At 41.1% G+C, this 17,279-nt stretch overlaps 2 protein-coding genes and 1 long non-coding RNA gene across 19 annotated transcripts in view; 1 reads left to right on the top strand and 2 right to left on the bottom strand.

Annotated features, from left to right (window-relative positions):
* The window catches only part of MAPKBP1 (mitogen-activated protein kinase binding protein 1), a 53,918-nt gene extending 51,063 nt beyond the window's left edge, over window positions 1–2,855 (bottom strand). For 2 of the 7 annotated variants that reach the window (XM_042989106.1, XM_042989109.1), the window contains exon 1: window positions 1,350–2,855. In XM_042989106.1, coding sequence (XP_042845040.1) covers window positions 1,350–1,466 — 117 coding nt within the window. In that variant the 5' untranslated portion in view covers window positions 1,467–2,855. The remainder of the gene's footprint in view (window positions 1–1,349) is intronic. The other 5 variants (XM_042989108.1, XM_042989103.1, XM_042989102.1 and 2 more) reach the window with 4 other exon arrangements.
* On the top strand, window positions 2,533–7,412 carry LOC122239481. Its single transcript, XR_006218657.1, has 3 exons — window positions 2,533–2,620; window positions 7,158–7,229; window positions 7,324–7,412. It is a non-coding gene; the product is annotated as an uncharacterized LOC122239481 (long non-coding RNA).
* Window positions 5,608–17,279, bottom strand: part of MGA (MAX dimerization protein MGA) — a 167,517-nt gene continuing 155,845 nt past the window's right edge. For all 11 annotated transcript variants that reach the window (XM_042989091.1, XM_042989092.1, XM_042989095.1 and 8 more), the window contains 6 exons: window positions 17,109–17,160; window positions 14,392–14,598; window positions 12,674–12,785; window positions 12,156–12,389; window positions 10,873–11,049; window positions 5,608–9,519 (listed from right to left, as the gene is read on the bottom strand). In XM_042989091.1, the coding sequence (XP_042845025.1) occupies window positions 8,252–9,519; window positions 10,873–11,049; window positions 12,156–12,389; window positions 12,674–12,785; window positions 14,392–14,598; window positions 17,109–17,160 (2,050 nt within the window). In that variant the 3' untranslated portion in view covers window positions 5,608–8,251. The remainder of the gene's footprint in view (window positions 9,520–10,872; window positions 11,050–12,155; window positions 12,390–12,673; window positions 12,786–14,391; window positions 14,599–17,108; window positions 17,161–17,279) is intronic.

Genomic DNA, 17,279 nt, shown 5'->3' on the forward strand with positions numbered 1-17,279 from the left:
AAAAGATATGAGAAGATTGCTCTAATAGTGGTAGTCACTGTCAAGTTATCAGCCAAGAATAAGAGCACTTGCAGCACTAAGAATGATCCAACATAGTAAGTGAGTGAACACTGTCAAATCTAAGACAGTGTCTAAGTTCCAGGCACATACTCCTACCTCTGCAGAATACGAACAATGAACTCCTATTAGACTCCTAATATAGGTCACTATCTCCACTGCTGTGGAACCTTATAGCCAATTTCAACTGAATTGAAACATCCTGCTGAAACATACAGGAAAGCTGTTCTCCCTCTGACCAAATCCAAGTAAGGTTCTGCTAAAGGATAGAGATCTGAACTAAGTCCTCCCACAATCCTGCCATGTTGTACATTAGCACTCTAAATCATTTCTCACTGGCTTTATTCATCTCTGAAGAGATACAGGCAAGGCAGTAAAATACTGCTGTCTCAAATGCCTCTCCCTGTAGCAATCCTGCACCACACAAGGCTACTGTGTTTATAGGCTGCTAATATGACACAAAAGTCTAATCTGATCCTGTGGGAACAAAGTCCCAGATTCTTTTAGGGATTAAATGAATTTAGTCTACTTTTGTATTCCCAAAGTTGTGGAGGCTCAACAAAGTTGAAGAAAGCATAAAGCCAATACTCAGACAAGTGAGGGGATGGAAAGGGACTAGGCCTCTGAGGAACTTCTGCAGCAGGGTGGGATGTGGCTCTTGGCAGAGAGCGAATGAGATAGGCAATGTTCAAGGACAAACCAGGAGGTCTGTTTTACTGGTAGATACTGGGCTCCTTGCATGTTATCATTCCTAAGAAGCCAAGAGGCTCCAGTTAAATTAATTTAGGTTTCTAGAAAAGGCAAATAAATTTGTTTTGACCCCAGGCAAACGCATTTACCAAATCAATTCCTCAAACTAGGTGTTCATTCTGCTACTCCTGTCGTGCATAACCTCAGCTGTGACACTAACACCTGCAGCTACATTAGTCACAACTCAGCCTTTCACAGGATATGTGGTCCCACTACCCTCTTCCAAGAAGGGAAACGGAGTCATCAATTATGAACTGGCTTCCCCAAGCACAGACTTAGTTTGTAGTGAGGCCACAACTGAATCCAGCTTGCCTTCCTCCTATTCGTCTTCATGGAGAAATCTCACCATGCCCACTGCTGCTTCCTTTAACCTAAAACCAAATCATTGTTTTCTTAAGGGGCAGAAATGGGCACACTTGCTCCTTTAGAGCCAACAGGAGCTTCTAGTTCTCCTCTTTCCTAAGAAAGAGGAAGGCAAAAGAGGAACATGGAGCAGAGGAGGGGAGGCTTGGAAAGGGGTGCCTCCCAATACCAGGACTCACCTTGGAGCTGAGGTCTTCTCGCCGGTTTCCTGCCTTACTCCTGCGTAATTTGATGGATGGGGATCGAAGTAGGTTCTTGATCCGGCTGGTAATGGTTGACCCTTCCACAGCCATCATGATGAGGAGCCCCAGGGGACAGTTCCTGGCCCAATCTTGGGACTTGTCTCAAAAGCAGCACTGCCTTCCCACTCCACAGGTCCTTCCAGTATGCCCTCCCACTGACCTGAGATGGCAGAGGCCACCTTACCTTCTGCCTAGTCGTGTCTGCAGCTATTATCTCTAGGTATTACCCTCTCCCTCTTTCTCATACCTGCCTTCTAGCACCGCGCTGTTTGTTACATCTGAAGGACAAACCCATGAAAAAGGGGGAGTGGGGGGGGGCAAGCCTGAGCTGCAAAGAAATGCCAGGCCCACGCCTGCCAAAGGCGTTTAGCCGGAGGGATGGGATTGGCCCTAGCAGGGCTGGTGGTTGGTCTGGTCCCCGTTAATGCCCAACTGTTCCCATGGCAACTGCGGTGTCTAAAGAAGGAGGTCCCCTAGGCCACTAAGGAGTCCCGCCGGGGGCTTTGGACACCTGAGCTGGCGGCCGTGGGGACACTCGGCGCTGCGGGGCTCGCTGTGGCCCGGCAACCGGTTCTGCCACGGGAGCCTCCCTCCCCCACCCCGACCCTTGGCCCTCCGCAGGAGACTGGACCCTTCTCTTTCACTTCCCTCAGCAGCCCCAGCTACTCGCCAGCGCCCCCGCTCGGGCCCAGCCTCACCAGCCCCAGGGCGCGGGGGCCACCCCGCTCACAGCGCCCTCAGGCATCGCGCTCGGCGATTTCAGCTCCGCGGCGGCAGCAGCAGCAGCAGCTATGGTGGCACGAACGGCTCAAAACGCGAACTACCGCCTGGGCCAAGCTACGGGCTGGTGAGGCGGAGTCGAGGCGAGGGGGTGCGGTCTGTATCCAGGAGGGCGTTCTGAGAGTGGACCAGTAAGGCTTATGGAGGCGGAGCCAATGAAGCTAGGAAGCAGAGACAAGACTCGAGAACTAAGGGTTCCGCACAGGGCAATCGCGGGTATCGCTCCTAAAGGAAGGTCAACGAACGTGCCTTCAGAAGTGAGACAACCAGCTTTTTATGGTATTATCAGGCCTCGTCCTCCAGAGAACTGCACTTCCCTGAGTCCCAACAAGACATTAACCACGCCCCCATGGTGCTGCGGTTGGCATTTGAGAAGCCCGAGAGACCTTAGCCAAAACCAACTCCTTGCTCAAAATTACAAGATTGAGGTACAGCTTTAAGGGTCTGCTCCCATCGACCCCAAGTGCTGGGATTTAAAGCGGTTAGAATCGTTTCTGCTCACCGCCTTCCCGGCGCGTAGACCTGCGTGCAAATGACTCCTGAATAGCTCTTAAGATCGCTAAGAAGTGTTTTGAACTGGGCAATCTGATTGGCCATGATAGAAAAGGGGGCGGGAGATGACAGCCATGAACTGAGCTTCAGGTGTGCGAGGGAAGGGAGAGACAAGTGAATGTGCCTGTGAAATAACGTTTCCTTTAGGCTCCAATGTCTCACCACGCTCTCTCACCTGGAGTTAACAGACTTTCTTGCTCCAGATCTTTTATTTGTTCATGTCAAGATTTGCTCCTTTTCCCTAGTACTGTTGCTTTGGCGAGGTCACGGTCAAGCTTGTTGGCGCTATATTTAGTGATATATTTTTTCGAGCTCATCCTGGGGGTGCGGAGTGGCGCGCGCACAGAAACACTCATATTATTCCATAGGTGTCTCAACCTGAGTTTATTTCCTAGAAGACTTTTGGCCTCATTGCTACTTCAAGAAATTACCTATGGAAAGGTTAATGTGAGCCAAAAGACTTGGGCCCCAGAGAAACCGTACATGGATGTCTCACGCTATCCAAATCTTTGGAACCCCTAGGGGAGATGACATGTCAGCAAAAGGATTAGAACCCCTAAACCCATTCCTTGTATAGCCATTTGGCAGAGGTATGCGCTTGTGTGTATGGTAGCCATGTACTTAAAAATGAGATCTGCAAAGCTCACAAGTTGAAACAAAAATCAGGAAAAGCACCTAGATGGCATGAGGTTTCCTACCCTTCCACTACACACAAAATGGGATTTTCACATTTACTTCTCAAATCTGAAGAAGCAAGGGTCAGCCACCAAGAGTATTAAATGGGGAGTTGGTTCTTTAAATTTCTTGCTACTTTTACCTCCGAGGGGGTAGCAGCCAATGTAACACTAATAAATAGTGCCACCTGCTGTCCTTACTTGTGTGCTACATGCCCCACCAACTGCTGCCTCCACACTCAAGAGTCTCCCTAATTCTCTCCAATTTTTGTGGACCAATTTTTGTGTCCACTATTGGTTTTCTCACTACCACTTGTGGCCAGGTGAATGGGCTTACAAAGTGTCATTGGTCATTTCCTGTCCAAAGGTACCCTGGTTTACCCCCTTAGAGAAAATGCCCCCCAAATTACTCTCATCTGAAGCTCAAGTTGTAGAGGCAAATCCAAGCTAATTTCATTGTCTAAAATGACCAAGGTGATAAAACTGAGAACAGTGTAATGAGATATTCTAAGTCTAGAATCTGGGTACTCCCGGTCTAAGGCCAAAACCACATATTATCAATTCTTCACCATTTAGTACATTTATTGTCTAGGTACCCTGCAGCTTCTGAATAGACAATATGGGAATAGGATCTAGACTGTTCCCATGCTTAATTAATTCCTCAGAAAATAGCAGTCCCAAGTCCAGTGTGAATAAAACCATTTTTCCCTTTTCTCCAAATAATTCCCAACCCACCCTCCAAATGCAGTTGACCCTTATATTAAGTATTTCACCATCCATTCACTATTTCACTTTTTATTCTGCTTGTGTGTGTCCTAAACATACATGGTTGTCAGATTTTAAAATCCTGTCTGGGAATGGATGTATACAATTGTCTGTTTTGCACTATGCTCATTAGATCAGATTTTAAAATTCACCTTAGGCTTAACATGCAAAAAGGTGCAATTATAAGACCCTGGAAAACTAACAGGCTGGAGTAAACATTTGCTCATCAATTCAATTATTTATTGAGCACCTTTACATGCAAGGCACTGTCGGACAGCTGAGATTGATGCTTGCAGTTGGAAACAGAATGGATCTCAAAACAATGCTTCCAAGACTGCTTTCTTATTTAACAAAATCTCTTCTAATAGCAGAGTTTGTATTGATAGAAGAATTTAGTAGAGCTTAGATTTGTCTCAAAATTCCCAAATCATTTTGTGGTTTAGCCTTCTCACCCTCCACACACGCCTCCATTACACTATTACTCAATGGTTGTATATCTCTGCAGAGCAGTTCAGTCAGTTATGCCTCAGCTTAAAAGTTGTATGTATCAAATTATTTCCCTCTTAGTTTCAAAAATGCATTTTTGACTGATCTTTTTTTTCTCCAAATGGCAGTGAGTCTTGTATACCTCAGCTTTAATTTCCTCTGTTTCCAGCCATTCATATTTATGTAAAATTTCATTAGAGGTAATAGAACAGTAACATGAAGTACTGATGCCCTTACAACCACTTTCTTCAAAATCAACCATTTTGTGCAAGAAATGTACTCAGATTCTTGGTTATCCATCATTCTCTACAGAAGTACCTGAAAATGTGCAGCCTACTCTATGCATTGTTTTTTAATGTGGGCATGAGGAACAAGGGTTATCACCATTTTTCAGACCCGTCTGCAAAGTGCATTTACCTCTCAATTCACCTCATCCCATTCCTTCTTAATATCTAAAACCATTGTAATTAGAAGAAAAAAAACACAAAACACTGTACCATGTGATCTTAGAGTAGTGCAACGTCTAAAGGACCCCTTTAATAAATAAAATCTTTCGTAAATCGTGATACTAGTTAACATATATCTTGCTTTAAAAACATCTGTCCTTAGCCCCTGAGATTGTGTTTATGTCCTGTTATTCTCTAAGGTAACAGATATATTACCTTGCACACATTGGTATTATGAGGCTAGTCTTTCCTCACTGTTGAACAACTTCTTGAGACGAACATTTGCTGTCAATTTGTGGAAATTTTTGAAGTCTCCATGTAAAACACGCTACAAGGATTGGCAAAAATCTCTCCAAATGGCAGGTCAGAAACTTTGAAAACAGTAAGGAATTCCTATGATAAAATTACTTCAGTGGTACCTCTCTCAAATGACTCCGGGTATTAGATTTCTCTACTCCAACTCAGCACAAACCTCCCAACACCAAGTCCTCCTTTCATTATTATAACTGATTTATTTCAAGTTTATACATTCTGCCTTCCACTCACCAAACTTCTGTTCTTACGTTTCTAAAAAAATAGTCATTTTTCAAAAGCAGAAAAGGAAAGATATATATTTAATATATAAAAGAAAAGGCTAAATCTGACATAATTATATTCTTAAAAACATTCCATTTATTTACAGATGTATAAAAAGGCGAATTATTGGTCTACTGAGATCATGCTTCTTATAGTGTTAGGGTGAGAGCTCACTATCCTCCCAGTTCCTCAACTCCTCTCACTCAACTACATCTTTCACAATCACACATGTCATTTTCATAGATCAGTTTCTCTTGGGGTAAGGTTAAAGGGTAGGAGTTTTTGGAGATTTGAGATTTCTGTCAAGACTGCCGGACTGTTCTGAAGATAGAGCCCTCCTTCAAATTAGCCTTCACAACTTACTCGTTCTAAGAGGTCTTGAAACCACCATTATCCTGGGAGTTTGTAAGGACATCTGCAGCCTTCTTGCAGACCTGGAATCATCTCTCATTTCCATCTTTGCATGAACAGAGTCAAATATCTTTGCATGAAGAACTGATTATTACCTCTTTACTTTCTTCTAAAAAGGGAAAAGTGTTCAGAAGCAGAATGGTCCTTCTTTTCCTGAGGATTATTCACTCACTTGCCTTCTCCTTGGCTGACCCTCAAAAGCCATAACAAGAGCCTTGGGAAGTCAGGAGGAAATGTGAGGACGAGACAAGCAAGTTAATAATGGGAAACTGCTATACCTGGATTAAAATACTAGGATCTCCAAGGTCAATTATTAGCAGGGGAGACAGGTGCTGGACTCCTTGGCTAAGGCATTGAATGAACTCTGCTGGGTAAATAGTGGGAGGGATAATGAGAAGCTAAGGGGCACTCATTACCTACTTCAAGCTTCTTCAGTAACTTTTAGAGGAGGGAAGGTTGAATGCTGATGAGCAGGTCTAGAAAGGCAAGTAGCACAATAACAACAAAGAATTTGCTCCCACTGCAATTGCAGAGGAAATTTTTCCACCCTTTTCAATCTAATTACCAGAGTTACTAGAAAGGGAACCAACCATGGAAGTACTAATTCACTGGCTAGAACTATTCCAAAGCTGGCCTCAACAACCTACATCTGAAGATCTGCTGAGTGGGATTTGGCATAAAGAAGGCAAGGGGGATGTAGAAGAAACAGCATCACCTAGGCACAGCCCAGGCACTGGAAGCTCTTGTGTTAGTGTTTCACAACACAAGCAAATCCTGTCAATGAAGACAGAACAGGGGTTACATTCCAAAATATAATTATTTAAGAAAGGCAAAATGCAGCAGCTAAATCCCAATCTATACATTTTCAGAATAGTGATTCTTGCCCCCAGGAGTTTCTAAGAGACCCCTCAAGTGCACCATGATTATTTACAAACTAGATAGGAAACATCATTTCTATACTCAATACAAATCTCATCTTCTAGGTTGAAAACTTCAGCCTTTGAGAAATCTATGAAAACAACTATACAAAAATATAAATATCTTTATCTTTACAGGCTGTCAGTCCTCCATACCCTGACAGCTTACGAGTGAAAAAGCTCTACAGATCATTGAATCCATGGTAGCAGGTAATAAAAAATATATCTTGTGATTCAAATACTGCCTCATTTCCCTGGTAAAGAGTGCCTACTGTGACTTTTCTTTCCTTTACATCCTGTGCAGGTAAAAGTGAATGAAACCTTCAAGCACCAGGAGGCTGGTGTGATTTGGGAAATATCCAGCCCCACAATTTTTTTTTTTTTTGGCCGCGGTCTCTGGTCTGGGCAGGGAATGCTTTTCATTCTAGCTGTCTCTTGAGTGATGTGATATGTGAAAAGGGGAGGGCTCCCTCCATGCCTACTTCCAAAATATGTATCCCAGGTAGAAACCCCTGGTACCGTGAAATGTCTTTTCAACACTCAGTAAGGGAGAGCTAGTATTTTAACATCTGAAAATAATCACCTCAGTAATAAAAGTTAAAAGCATTCCTACTTTACCAGAAGGCTTGGATTTGTAATTCTGATTGAAAGATAAGGAAATGGAAGCTACTTGGGATATGACAGAAGAGAATATTTTGCTGAATGACACAAAGCATTTCACTTTGGTATTCCATGGTACCCATCCTCTCTCACCCTACTCGAACCACCAACTAAAAACTCTCTTCTGGATCCCTTTGCCCGAGTGCATCACATTCCTTGGATTTCAGACTTAAGCCACATAAACAATAGCTATCCACTACAACTCAGCCCATAACAACTGCAAAGTCTCAAGCAGCTTTTTCTCTGGGAGGGAAGAACTAGGAACCACTATGGACCTAGAGTCTTGTTATGAATTCCTTGGGTAAGAGGGGCACCTCGTGTTCAGTAATGGATCACATCTTCTTAGAGAGGATGAGGAGACCCAGCACCACAAGTGAGGTAACACATTTTAACATGATCAGAATTTCATAGTAGTAATTTCTTATACCGAGGTCAGCACCCTACCCCCCTTTCTCTACCATCATCCACTGCATCAAAGTCAAGGATCACAGTTCCATTACACAAATAAACAGATGCCTACAGAGAAAGGAGGTTTCCCTCATAGCGTGGCTTCTGCCTGAGGACAGGAAAGTTCATTTCCCTGCAGAACTTGGTGAGGCCGCAGAGTTGCCCAATTTGGCCACAACAGGTGCCAATGTAGGCATCACCTTGCTCTCCCGGCATTCCTGGTCATTCCCTGTTAAGTTCATTTTGTGTCCAACTTTGGCAGCTATAGGTGCCAAACAAGGCATCACCTTGAGACCCTGACCATCTGTATCACTAGAAGGATTAGCTACTTTTAAACCTAGAGGTGCTAACTTTGGCATAGGCCTCCACAAAGTATCTGTGCTGTTGTTCTCTAGGCCAGCCTTCATGTGTAGGATGGGAGGTGAGGACACATTTTCAAGCTCTGCAGGGACACCAGAAGTACTCTTCCCTCCATCACTGGCTTTCCTGTGAGAAAGGAGGGAATCCTTTATCTCAGAGTCGATAACAATCTTAAGGACATCTGGCTCAGACGCTGGTTCTGCAAGTTGTTTTTCATTCTCAGAAAAGTCATCATCTTCCAAGTGCAAGAGGAGAGGACTGACAGAGTCACTCTCCCCTTGTACATCAGGCAACTCTTTCAAACCAGTTCCCAAGTGGCCAACCTGGAAAGTCGCTCGGTTCCCAGGAGGAAGTTTACTGATAAAAGCCCGTCGAGCATCCCCTGGGAACTCCGTATCCATAGAGCTGGGCAGTTCAGCCAGGCTAACAGAGTCATCATTTAGTTGCTGATTAAGAAAGGCAATCTCATTGAGCAGAGAAGTCAGTGTCTCATCAGTATCATCCTCATCTTCCATATTAGTTAGCAGTTCGCCGGGATCCAGCGCTGCTTCCTCTATAGCTGATGCTACCTTTCTCAGTTCCATCTCTATACTGGAGTCTTTGAGATCTTTCATCTTCAATTTATGAAATGTGGACTCCTTTGGCTTCAGTTTCTCCCGTCTAGATTCACACTCTTTCCATTTATATTGAATACCTCTCATTTCACCAGCAATCTTTTTGGGTAAGAACTCTTGTGCTTCTTGCATACTGGAAACATCAACTATTTGTGGAAAACCAGAATCTTTATTTGCCAGAAAAACTGGTGTTGGACCCAGTGCCACTCTGCCATCTCTATGGCTGCCTCTGGAAGAGATTCTACCCGAATCTTCAAAGGAGTTATCTTCATTCCTGACAGTACTTTTCAGGTGGTCAGGTGGCTTGCCATCAGGAACTTCATGAGGATATTTGCTGCCACCCATATCTACCAAACCTCCCTCTGTGGCCAATGATGTCACATTAACAATTCTTGGCATCATAAATAAGTCGTCATTTTCTGGGGGGGGGGAAAAAAATTCATTTAGTTCTACAGCAGTAAGCATTCCTCTCTCATTCATACCCAATGACCTGAGATCTCTCAGAAAGTTGGTAGTCAAAATTCACCAGTTTACTTTTATCAAAAAGATGAAAGGAACTATTAGTTCTTCAAATTATGGAGACCTAGCTTAACAAGAAAATAGGTAGGGGCGCATGGTGGCTCAGCGGGTTAAGCGTCTGGCTTCGGCTCAGGTCATGATCTCGTGGTTCATGAGTTCAAGCCCCGCGTCGGGCTCTGTGCTGACAGCTCAGAGCCTGGAGCATCCTTCAGATTCTGTGTCTCCCTCTTTCTCTCCCTGACCCTCCCCCACTCGTGCTCTCTCTCACTCACAAAAATAAACATTAGGGAAAAAAGGGGAAAAAAACAACCTAAGAAAATAGGTAAAATCTAACCAAAGGACTGCTTAATATTCTTTGATATTAAAAGTTTTATTTAATTATTTTATAGGAAAGCTCCCTGATTAATTCTTTATACTGAGGCAGACATGCATCTTGATTCTGTTCACCCAATTAACTGCTACTCTGAGGGAAAAATGAAGCCCTAGAGGCAGCACTGTAAAAGAAAAGATGACCACTCCAGAGTGACTTTAACAATATTAGTACTGATAAAGATACCCTTCTGCCTTAACAGAAATTGAGGTGCCTTAAACCTAAATCATCACAGTGAGACTTCCTTTCCAACTCTACTCCTTATCCCCAAAAGGGAGTCATGCTCAAATTGAATCCGGCTGGTAACCTAGGAGTGCACCATCTCAGAATACCACGTAAGACTGATAAGTATTTGTCAACGCCAAAAACTAAACAATGACTCATCTTCCTTTTACTTTCAAATATTTTCAGTGTTTTTCCTACTCAGAATTAACTAAAAATCACGAAAGAGTTCCCAATCCCATGTTTAAAAAAAAAAAAATCAATAGAGCCAAACATGTTCTAAAAAGAGGGTCAGGGGCGCCTGGGTGGCTCAGTCAATTAAGCGTCCGACTTCAGATCAGGTCATGATCTCGCAGTTTGTGGGTTCAAGCCCCGCGTCGGACTCTATCTAGGCTGACAGCTCGGAGCCTGGAGCCTGCTTCAGATTCTGTGTCTCCTCCTCTCTCTGCCCTTTCCCTGCTCATGCTCTATCTCTGTCTCTCAATAATAAATAAACGTTAAAAAAAAAAAAAAATTTAAAAAGAGGGTCATCTCTTTCCAAGGCAAATGCAAACATAAGAGATCTTATCGTTACAGAACACATTCAAAGGCTTTCTCTCTCACAGTGAGATATCAGGGATAACTTTTTTACTACCCATAGAGGACAATACTTACAACATACCTGATTGAGCCACAGCACTGGTGGCAGCTTGAGGCTTCAGATCTGTTTCTAAGAGAGCAGGAGAAACAGTTACCACTGGTCCTGAGAATAAAGGACCTTTTAAGGTGAGCAATTGCCCTTGCGGAGTCATCACGATGTTGGCAGAGGTGTGTGGAGTGTTAGAGGGTGAGGTATTTTCTGTAAGGAAAATGAGAAATTTGTTAAGGATAAAAGGTCTGCAATTAATGCTAGTATAGCCTAGAAGCCGAGGCAATATCCCTAAAACCACACATTGACTTAAAAGGCAAGGGGTAAAATTTCAAATTTAGTTAGGGTGCCTCAACTGGCAATTGATTTTTTGACCACTTTTCATTGTGTAATGGGTTATCTGTCTATGGATTCTCCTAAGGGACAGAACTTATGTTGAGGAAAAGAGCTAAGGAACCACTTTTTCAACAGAATGGTCCCAAGAGTCTTGACAGTGAATCAGGATAAAGGCATGCAAAATCCTATCCCCAGGCTTGCTTTCCTTATACACCTCTAACAAAGTACTTTAAGTTTCTAGCTCTCAAACCGCTAGCTTTTCCATCTATGAAATGAGGTGGACTAGACAAAATGATCATTAAAATCTTTTCGTAGCAATAACATCATTTGAATCTGCAATGTTAAAACTAACTCATATTTTAGTATCCATCACAAATTTCTCTTAGATATCCTGGTTGATACAATGGGCCACCCAAAGAGTAAAAAAGGATACACTATTCTCTAAGAATATAAACAAGTAATATAAAATCAATATAGCCTCATTTCCAAAATCAAGATAGGAGAGAACAAGAACTTAAAACCAATTTACTTTTGCTCCTTAACAGCAAATGATAGGCAATCTGATGAAAATGGAGCCTGACTCAACAAAATTGATTTTTTTTTAAATTCCAATTTATTAGTTTCAGCATGACAAATAAAGACCCAAACTTCCTCAACTTGTGAACAGAATTACGGGGAAATCAAGAGTTTACGTACTAAAGTCTGAAAAGATGACAACTTAAAAAAATACTCACTGAAACATTAGAATAACCTGACTGCTATCAAAAGTAGGTTTTACAGGTTACCATAACTGGTAACTTCTTAGGATTTACTTGAATGTATAAAGTTAGAAACTAAAATCTAATGTGGTTAATATTTTTTATACAACCCATCTTTAATTCATTTAATTAAATCTAAAATTATGGCCAAAAAAAGACTCAGTCCACTGAATTAAACTGATGTTCACCTACATTAAGAAAAGCAAAACATGTCCCTCCTACCTGTGGCCTGGTCTCTTTTTCTGGAAAGAATCAAAGGTTTCCCCTTCCTGTTATTTATAAACATCTGTCCAACATCTACAGATGATGCAGAAGATCCTTCCTGCTGTTTGCTAGTTCTGGCAGACACATCAAACTCATCTGATCCCATCTTCTTTTTTCTTTTTTGTGCCTCTAGTGCTTGTTGTTTTGCATAAATATACTCTAACTTCTTCAGGACCACTTCTTCTGTCTTACCTATAGGTTGATAAGGAATAAACCACCACACGGCTCATTATATGACCCCACATAATGAGAAATAGGGTCAACTGAAATCCAGTTGATTTAACTATATTCCCCAAAATTACGGAAACCAAGAATGATTATATTCCAGAAGAAACACCTCAACCAGTCAAAAGGTAACTCTACTGTTAACTCTGGGAACCAAGCCATAAACTAATATCTGAAAAGTCTACTAAGGATTACTCCTCACTAAAGACGTTATATTATATTCTTTACCAGAGATCATTCACATATCTCACCTGAAAGAGATGATACTTTCCGTATCAAAATATTCCGTTTTCGAGTCAGGAGATTTTTCTGTCCTATCAATTTGTCTGCCTGATCTGTTAGTCCCTGAATTTCGCTGAATGCCTACAAACAAGAAATTAATGTCATGTAAATTGATTCGCTCTTTCCTAAGAACAGGTAAGGCCTACTCAATTTCTTTAATGAAAAAAGTTTGACGAGTATTTTAGAAAACTTTATAATGTCATTTGAAACAATTCTTGATGCTTCGGAAACTTCTCTGTTAAACTGCAGGAGGTTTTCTGGCTTACTCTTCTAAGAAACATGATTATTTCCAAAGAGCATCACTGAGTGGTTCACAGGTATTTCTACTACTACAAGGAGATATAAAACATTTTACTCTGCTTTGATTTTAATCAACTTTACTTTCCTTTTAAGATTTTATTTTTGAAAGATGGGAGGGGGAGGGGGAGGGGGGGAGGGGGGGAGGGGAGAGGGGAGAGGGGAGAGGGGAGAGGGGAGAGGGGAGAGGGAGGGATATCAAGCAGGGGAGGAGCAGAGAGAGGGAGACACAGAATCTAAAGCAGACTCCAGGAGCCCAACGCAGGGCTCGAACCCACAAACCAGGAGATCATGACCTGAGCCAAAGTGGGATGCTCAACCAAATGAGGCACCCAGGCGCCCCTAATAATCAACTTTAAAATCACCTCCTACAGGGCATGTGCATGGTGGCTCAGTCAGGTAAGCATCTGACTCCTGATTTCAGCTTAGGTCATGATCTTGAGGTTCGTGAGTTCAAGCCCCAAATTGGAGCACAGCGCAGAGCCTGCTTGGGATTTTCTTTTTTCTTTTCTTTTCTTTTCTTTTCTTTTCTTTTCTTTTCTTTTCTTTCTTTCTCTCTTTCTCTCTCTCCCTCCCTCCCTCTGTCCCCCCTACCCCGCTCCTGTTCCCTCGCTCTCAAAACAAACTTTAAAAAAAAAAAAAAATCTTAATGGGTGCCTGGGTGGCTCAGTCGATTAAGCGTCTAACTTTGGCTCAGATCATGATCTCATGCTCAAGCCCCGCATTGGACTCTGTGCTGACGTTTCAGAGCCTGTAGCTTGCTTCTGATTCTGTCTTTCCCTCTCTCTCTGCCCCTCCCCTGCTTGCAGTCTGCCTCTCTCTCTCTCGCTCTCTCAAAAATAAACAAACGTCAAAAATCTTAAAAAATAAAAATAAAATCACCTCCTAGTCTAAGTAAAGTCTGGCTGAAATAACTGTGTTCTACAGGAATATGAATGTTTGCCTTATACTCCTCCAACTTGTACTCAAAAGCAATTTAAATGAAATTACCTTAGATATTTCAGATTTTCTTTTAAAATGGATGGCAATTGTTAAAAACTATGTTAAAATATCACTTACATTGTGCTCTTAAACTGTTCTAGTGCTATGGAGAACACCAAAAGAGATTCAACTCTAGAGTCAACTAGAGTTTCTGACTTAATCTGAAGTAAAGATAGTTCTGCCTGCCGATTAAGAACTTGACTTCCAATAAAAAACTACTTTGACTCAGCAGCTTAAGGGTTCTTCCCCTTACAGGATTTGCTGGGAGTTCACTAGTCCACATTCAAATGTTAAATACAAGCTCTACTTCAATCTCCCTCTTAGGGTGATGATTCTCTCTCTCATAGTAGCTCTAGAAGATTCTCTTAGTCAAATTCTCGTTCGTCGGTCATTTATAGAGAACACTTACCCTAGTGAGAATGAGACTTTTGGAAACCTTAGAAGAATGAAGCAATCCCAATGTAATCTTCAATTTCTCAAAGAGATCCCTCATTTCACCACGCCGGCGACGCTCATTGGCAGTGTGTGTCCGGCGATAATAAGCAAAAGCTTCTGCTTCTTTCTGTAGTTTTTCACTCCAGTAATCAGGCTTCAGTTTTAGAGGAATTGGTGGAGCCTATGCAAACAAAAGATAGCCACCTGATTATCTTTCATTTGTACCTGCCCTCTTCTTCCATCCTAAATGGCTCTGTTCCATACCAGATACCCACCATCTTCTGTCTGGACTATTGTTAACAACCTTTCAATATTGGTCATCTTACTATAAGTCTATCCTGCTGCAAATCTAACTGCAACAGTGTAAATCACTTTTCAGCTCAAATTTCAATTGTTCTCAAATGAGGAAGAAAACGAGGCGAGGGAATCTAAAAAAAAGCTTATGCAAGTAATTTATTATTAAAACTTTTTTTCATGACACAAATTACATAAAAATTTCAATAGAATCTTAACTGATGGAAAACAGGTTTAAAATATTTTTCTTAAAAGCTTTAAGATCGTTTACAATTTGGTGACGGATCAACTATCATTCTTCTTAAACCACCTTTCTCTCCAACCATTCCAAAGTGCGAGAAGTTTCCAAAACACACTATGCAATCTCACACCACTTTGCCATTACACAGACAGATGGTGGCTTGCACCCATTCCTCCCACCCTATCCTCCAAAACTTAACATTTAAAAGTCAAACTTTGCATTTTTCAGCAAAGTCTTTCTTGACCCTCAGTATGCCTTAGACTTCTTTCTCCTATTTATTCTACTTCACTTTTACAAGTTACTTATCACTGAAAAGAACAGACGCATATAGGGTTTTAAATATAAATATTTGAAGAGCTTATAATGAAAACCAACTGTGCCCTATACATGTATCCGGATCCTTAAAAACAACAACTTTCTGTTTCTTTTAGGCTTTTTCTAGTTCCTAAATCTATACTCTATGTAAGAAACAAGATAAGGTTATTCTTTTTTTTTTAATGTTTATTTATTTTTGAGAGAGAGAAAGAGAGAGAGAAAGAGACAGAGCATTAGTGGGGAGGAGCAGAGAGAGAGACACAGACACAGAATCCGAAGCAGGCTCCAGGCCCCAAGCTGTCAGCACAGAGCCTGACGTGAGGCTCAAACTCATGAGCCATGAGATCATGACCTGAGCCAAAGTTGGACGGTTAACCGAGCCACCCAGGTGCCCCAAGCTTATACTTTCTAATTTTCAATGCTATCTATCTACTCTCTGCTATGCACAAGATTTAGCTCACACCACTGTCCCACCTCTTGCAATCCCATCTTCCTAATATAGATGTATCATTAATTCTAATTCTTCTCTTGATCCCTTTGTAACTTGAGTATAATTCTATCTCAACTTCTCATCAACAGTGTCTCTTTGTAAAACGAGGATATCAAGCACTCATATCCTTACATGTCTTCTTCCCTCTATTTCTCTTCTCTTTCACCTTCCAATTTGTCATTTCTACTTACACATTTTTTCAAAACTGCAAGTCTTCCATACTTTATTCACAGATTATAGAAGTTTGAAAAAAATATTAACAGTGGCTACCATATTAAGACAATGTGACTACTACTCAAAGCGAGTAATAATGACATTTCCAGTCTTCTACAGTTTCTTGGTTTTGTTTTTCCCCTTCTGATGTCTCTAATTACCCTTTTTTTTTGACACCGTTGGCCTTTATCACAATCCAGATAGTACCCCAAAACTCTTATATAAAATCATTGTCTCTCTAAAGTCAAACTCCTTGTGCATTATATAGTATGGGAAAATAAAAAGATACAAGATAGAAAATTAAAATCGAGTTTACATATAGCAAAACACTACAAATGATTTACATGTAATAATAATTAGGGTATAAACACTGGCTTGTGAATACAAGCTATAATGAAAATTCTTACACCTGAAAATATTTTAGGATGAATGAAAAAATACAATATAGTAATACATGCAAAATTATTACAATAATGTAATTTATGTATCCCCCCCCAAACAAACCGAGACTAATCACCCAGTGGTTTCTGAAAAGACTTAAATACCACTTTCCACCTCAACCCAATCTCCAGAATTGTTTTTACCACTTAAATCAAAAAGGCAGAGTAACAACTGGAAAATGGTTTAAATAATCAAACTCTGTTTCATTCATAATGTTAGTACGGATAAAGAAAAAAACCCCTTGATTAATTATGGTATAATGACATCTAAGAAAATCAAAGGAGGTTCCAAATTTAATGGCTCCATGAATTGCTACCCATCATTTCAGAGAATAATTTTTTAGGATACTGAAAATCATGAATCTCAACAAGAAAAATTGCCAGGTTTTTTTTCACATCACACAGAGAATTAAGAGTATAGGATTCGTTTTCAAGTAAGCACATCAATTTTCATCAACTCCATAACCATTTTAATTGTTCTAGAATATTCTATCATCTGGGAGTAGTAGAAAATTAAAAGGGGAGGAAGCATTTTAATACTATAATTTCATTAAGAAAAAGAAACAGATTTTATTAACTCACTGGTAAAAAATTGCCATGAAAAAAGTCATAGCTAATATAACTAACGTTATTTTAAACCCTAATGACAAATGTTATCAATTTTATTAGATAATTGTCATTAAACATACTGTAAATACCTTTCGACTCCTTTCAGCAGCTTTTTCATCTGCAGAGATATGGGTACGGCACCTAGGTAAAGACAATATTTTCCAATGTCTTACTGAAATAGTAACTCAAGACCTATTTCACAGCTACACTAAACAAAACCATCCCAAATTGTTTAAAGTGTAACCAGCTTCTTTTTGCCA

This window comes from Panthera tigris, chromosome B3, assembly GCF_018350195.1.
Source record: "Panthera tigris isolate Pti1 chromosome B3, P.tigris_Pti1_mat1.1, whole genome shotgun sequence".
Classification (NCBI taxonomy): Eukaryota; Metazoa; Chordata; class Mammalia; order Carnivora; family Felidae; genus Panthera; species Panthera tigris.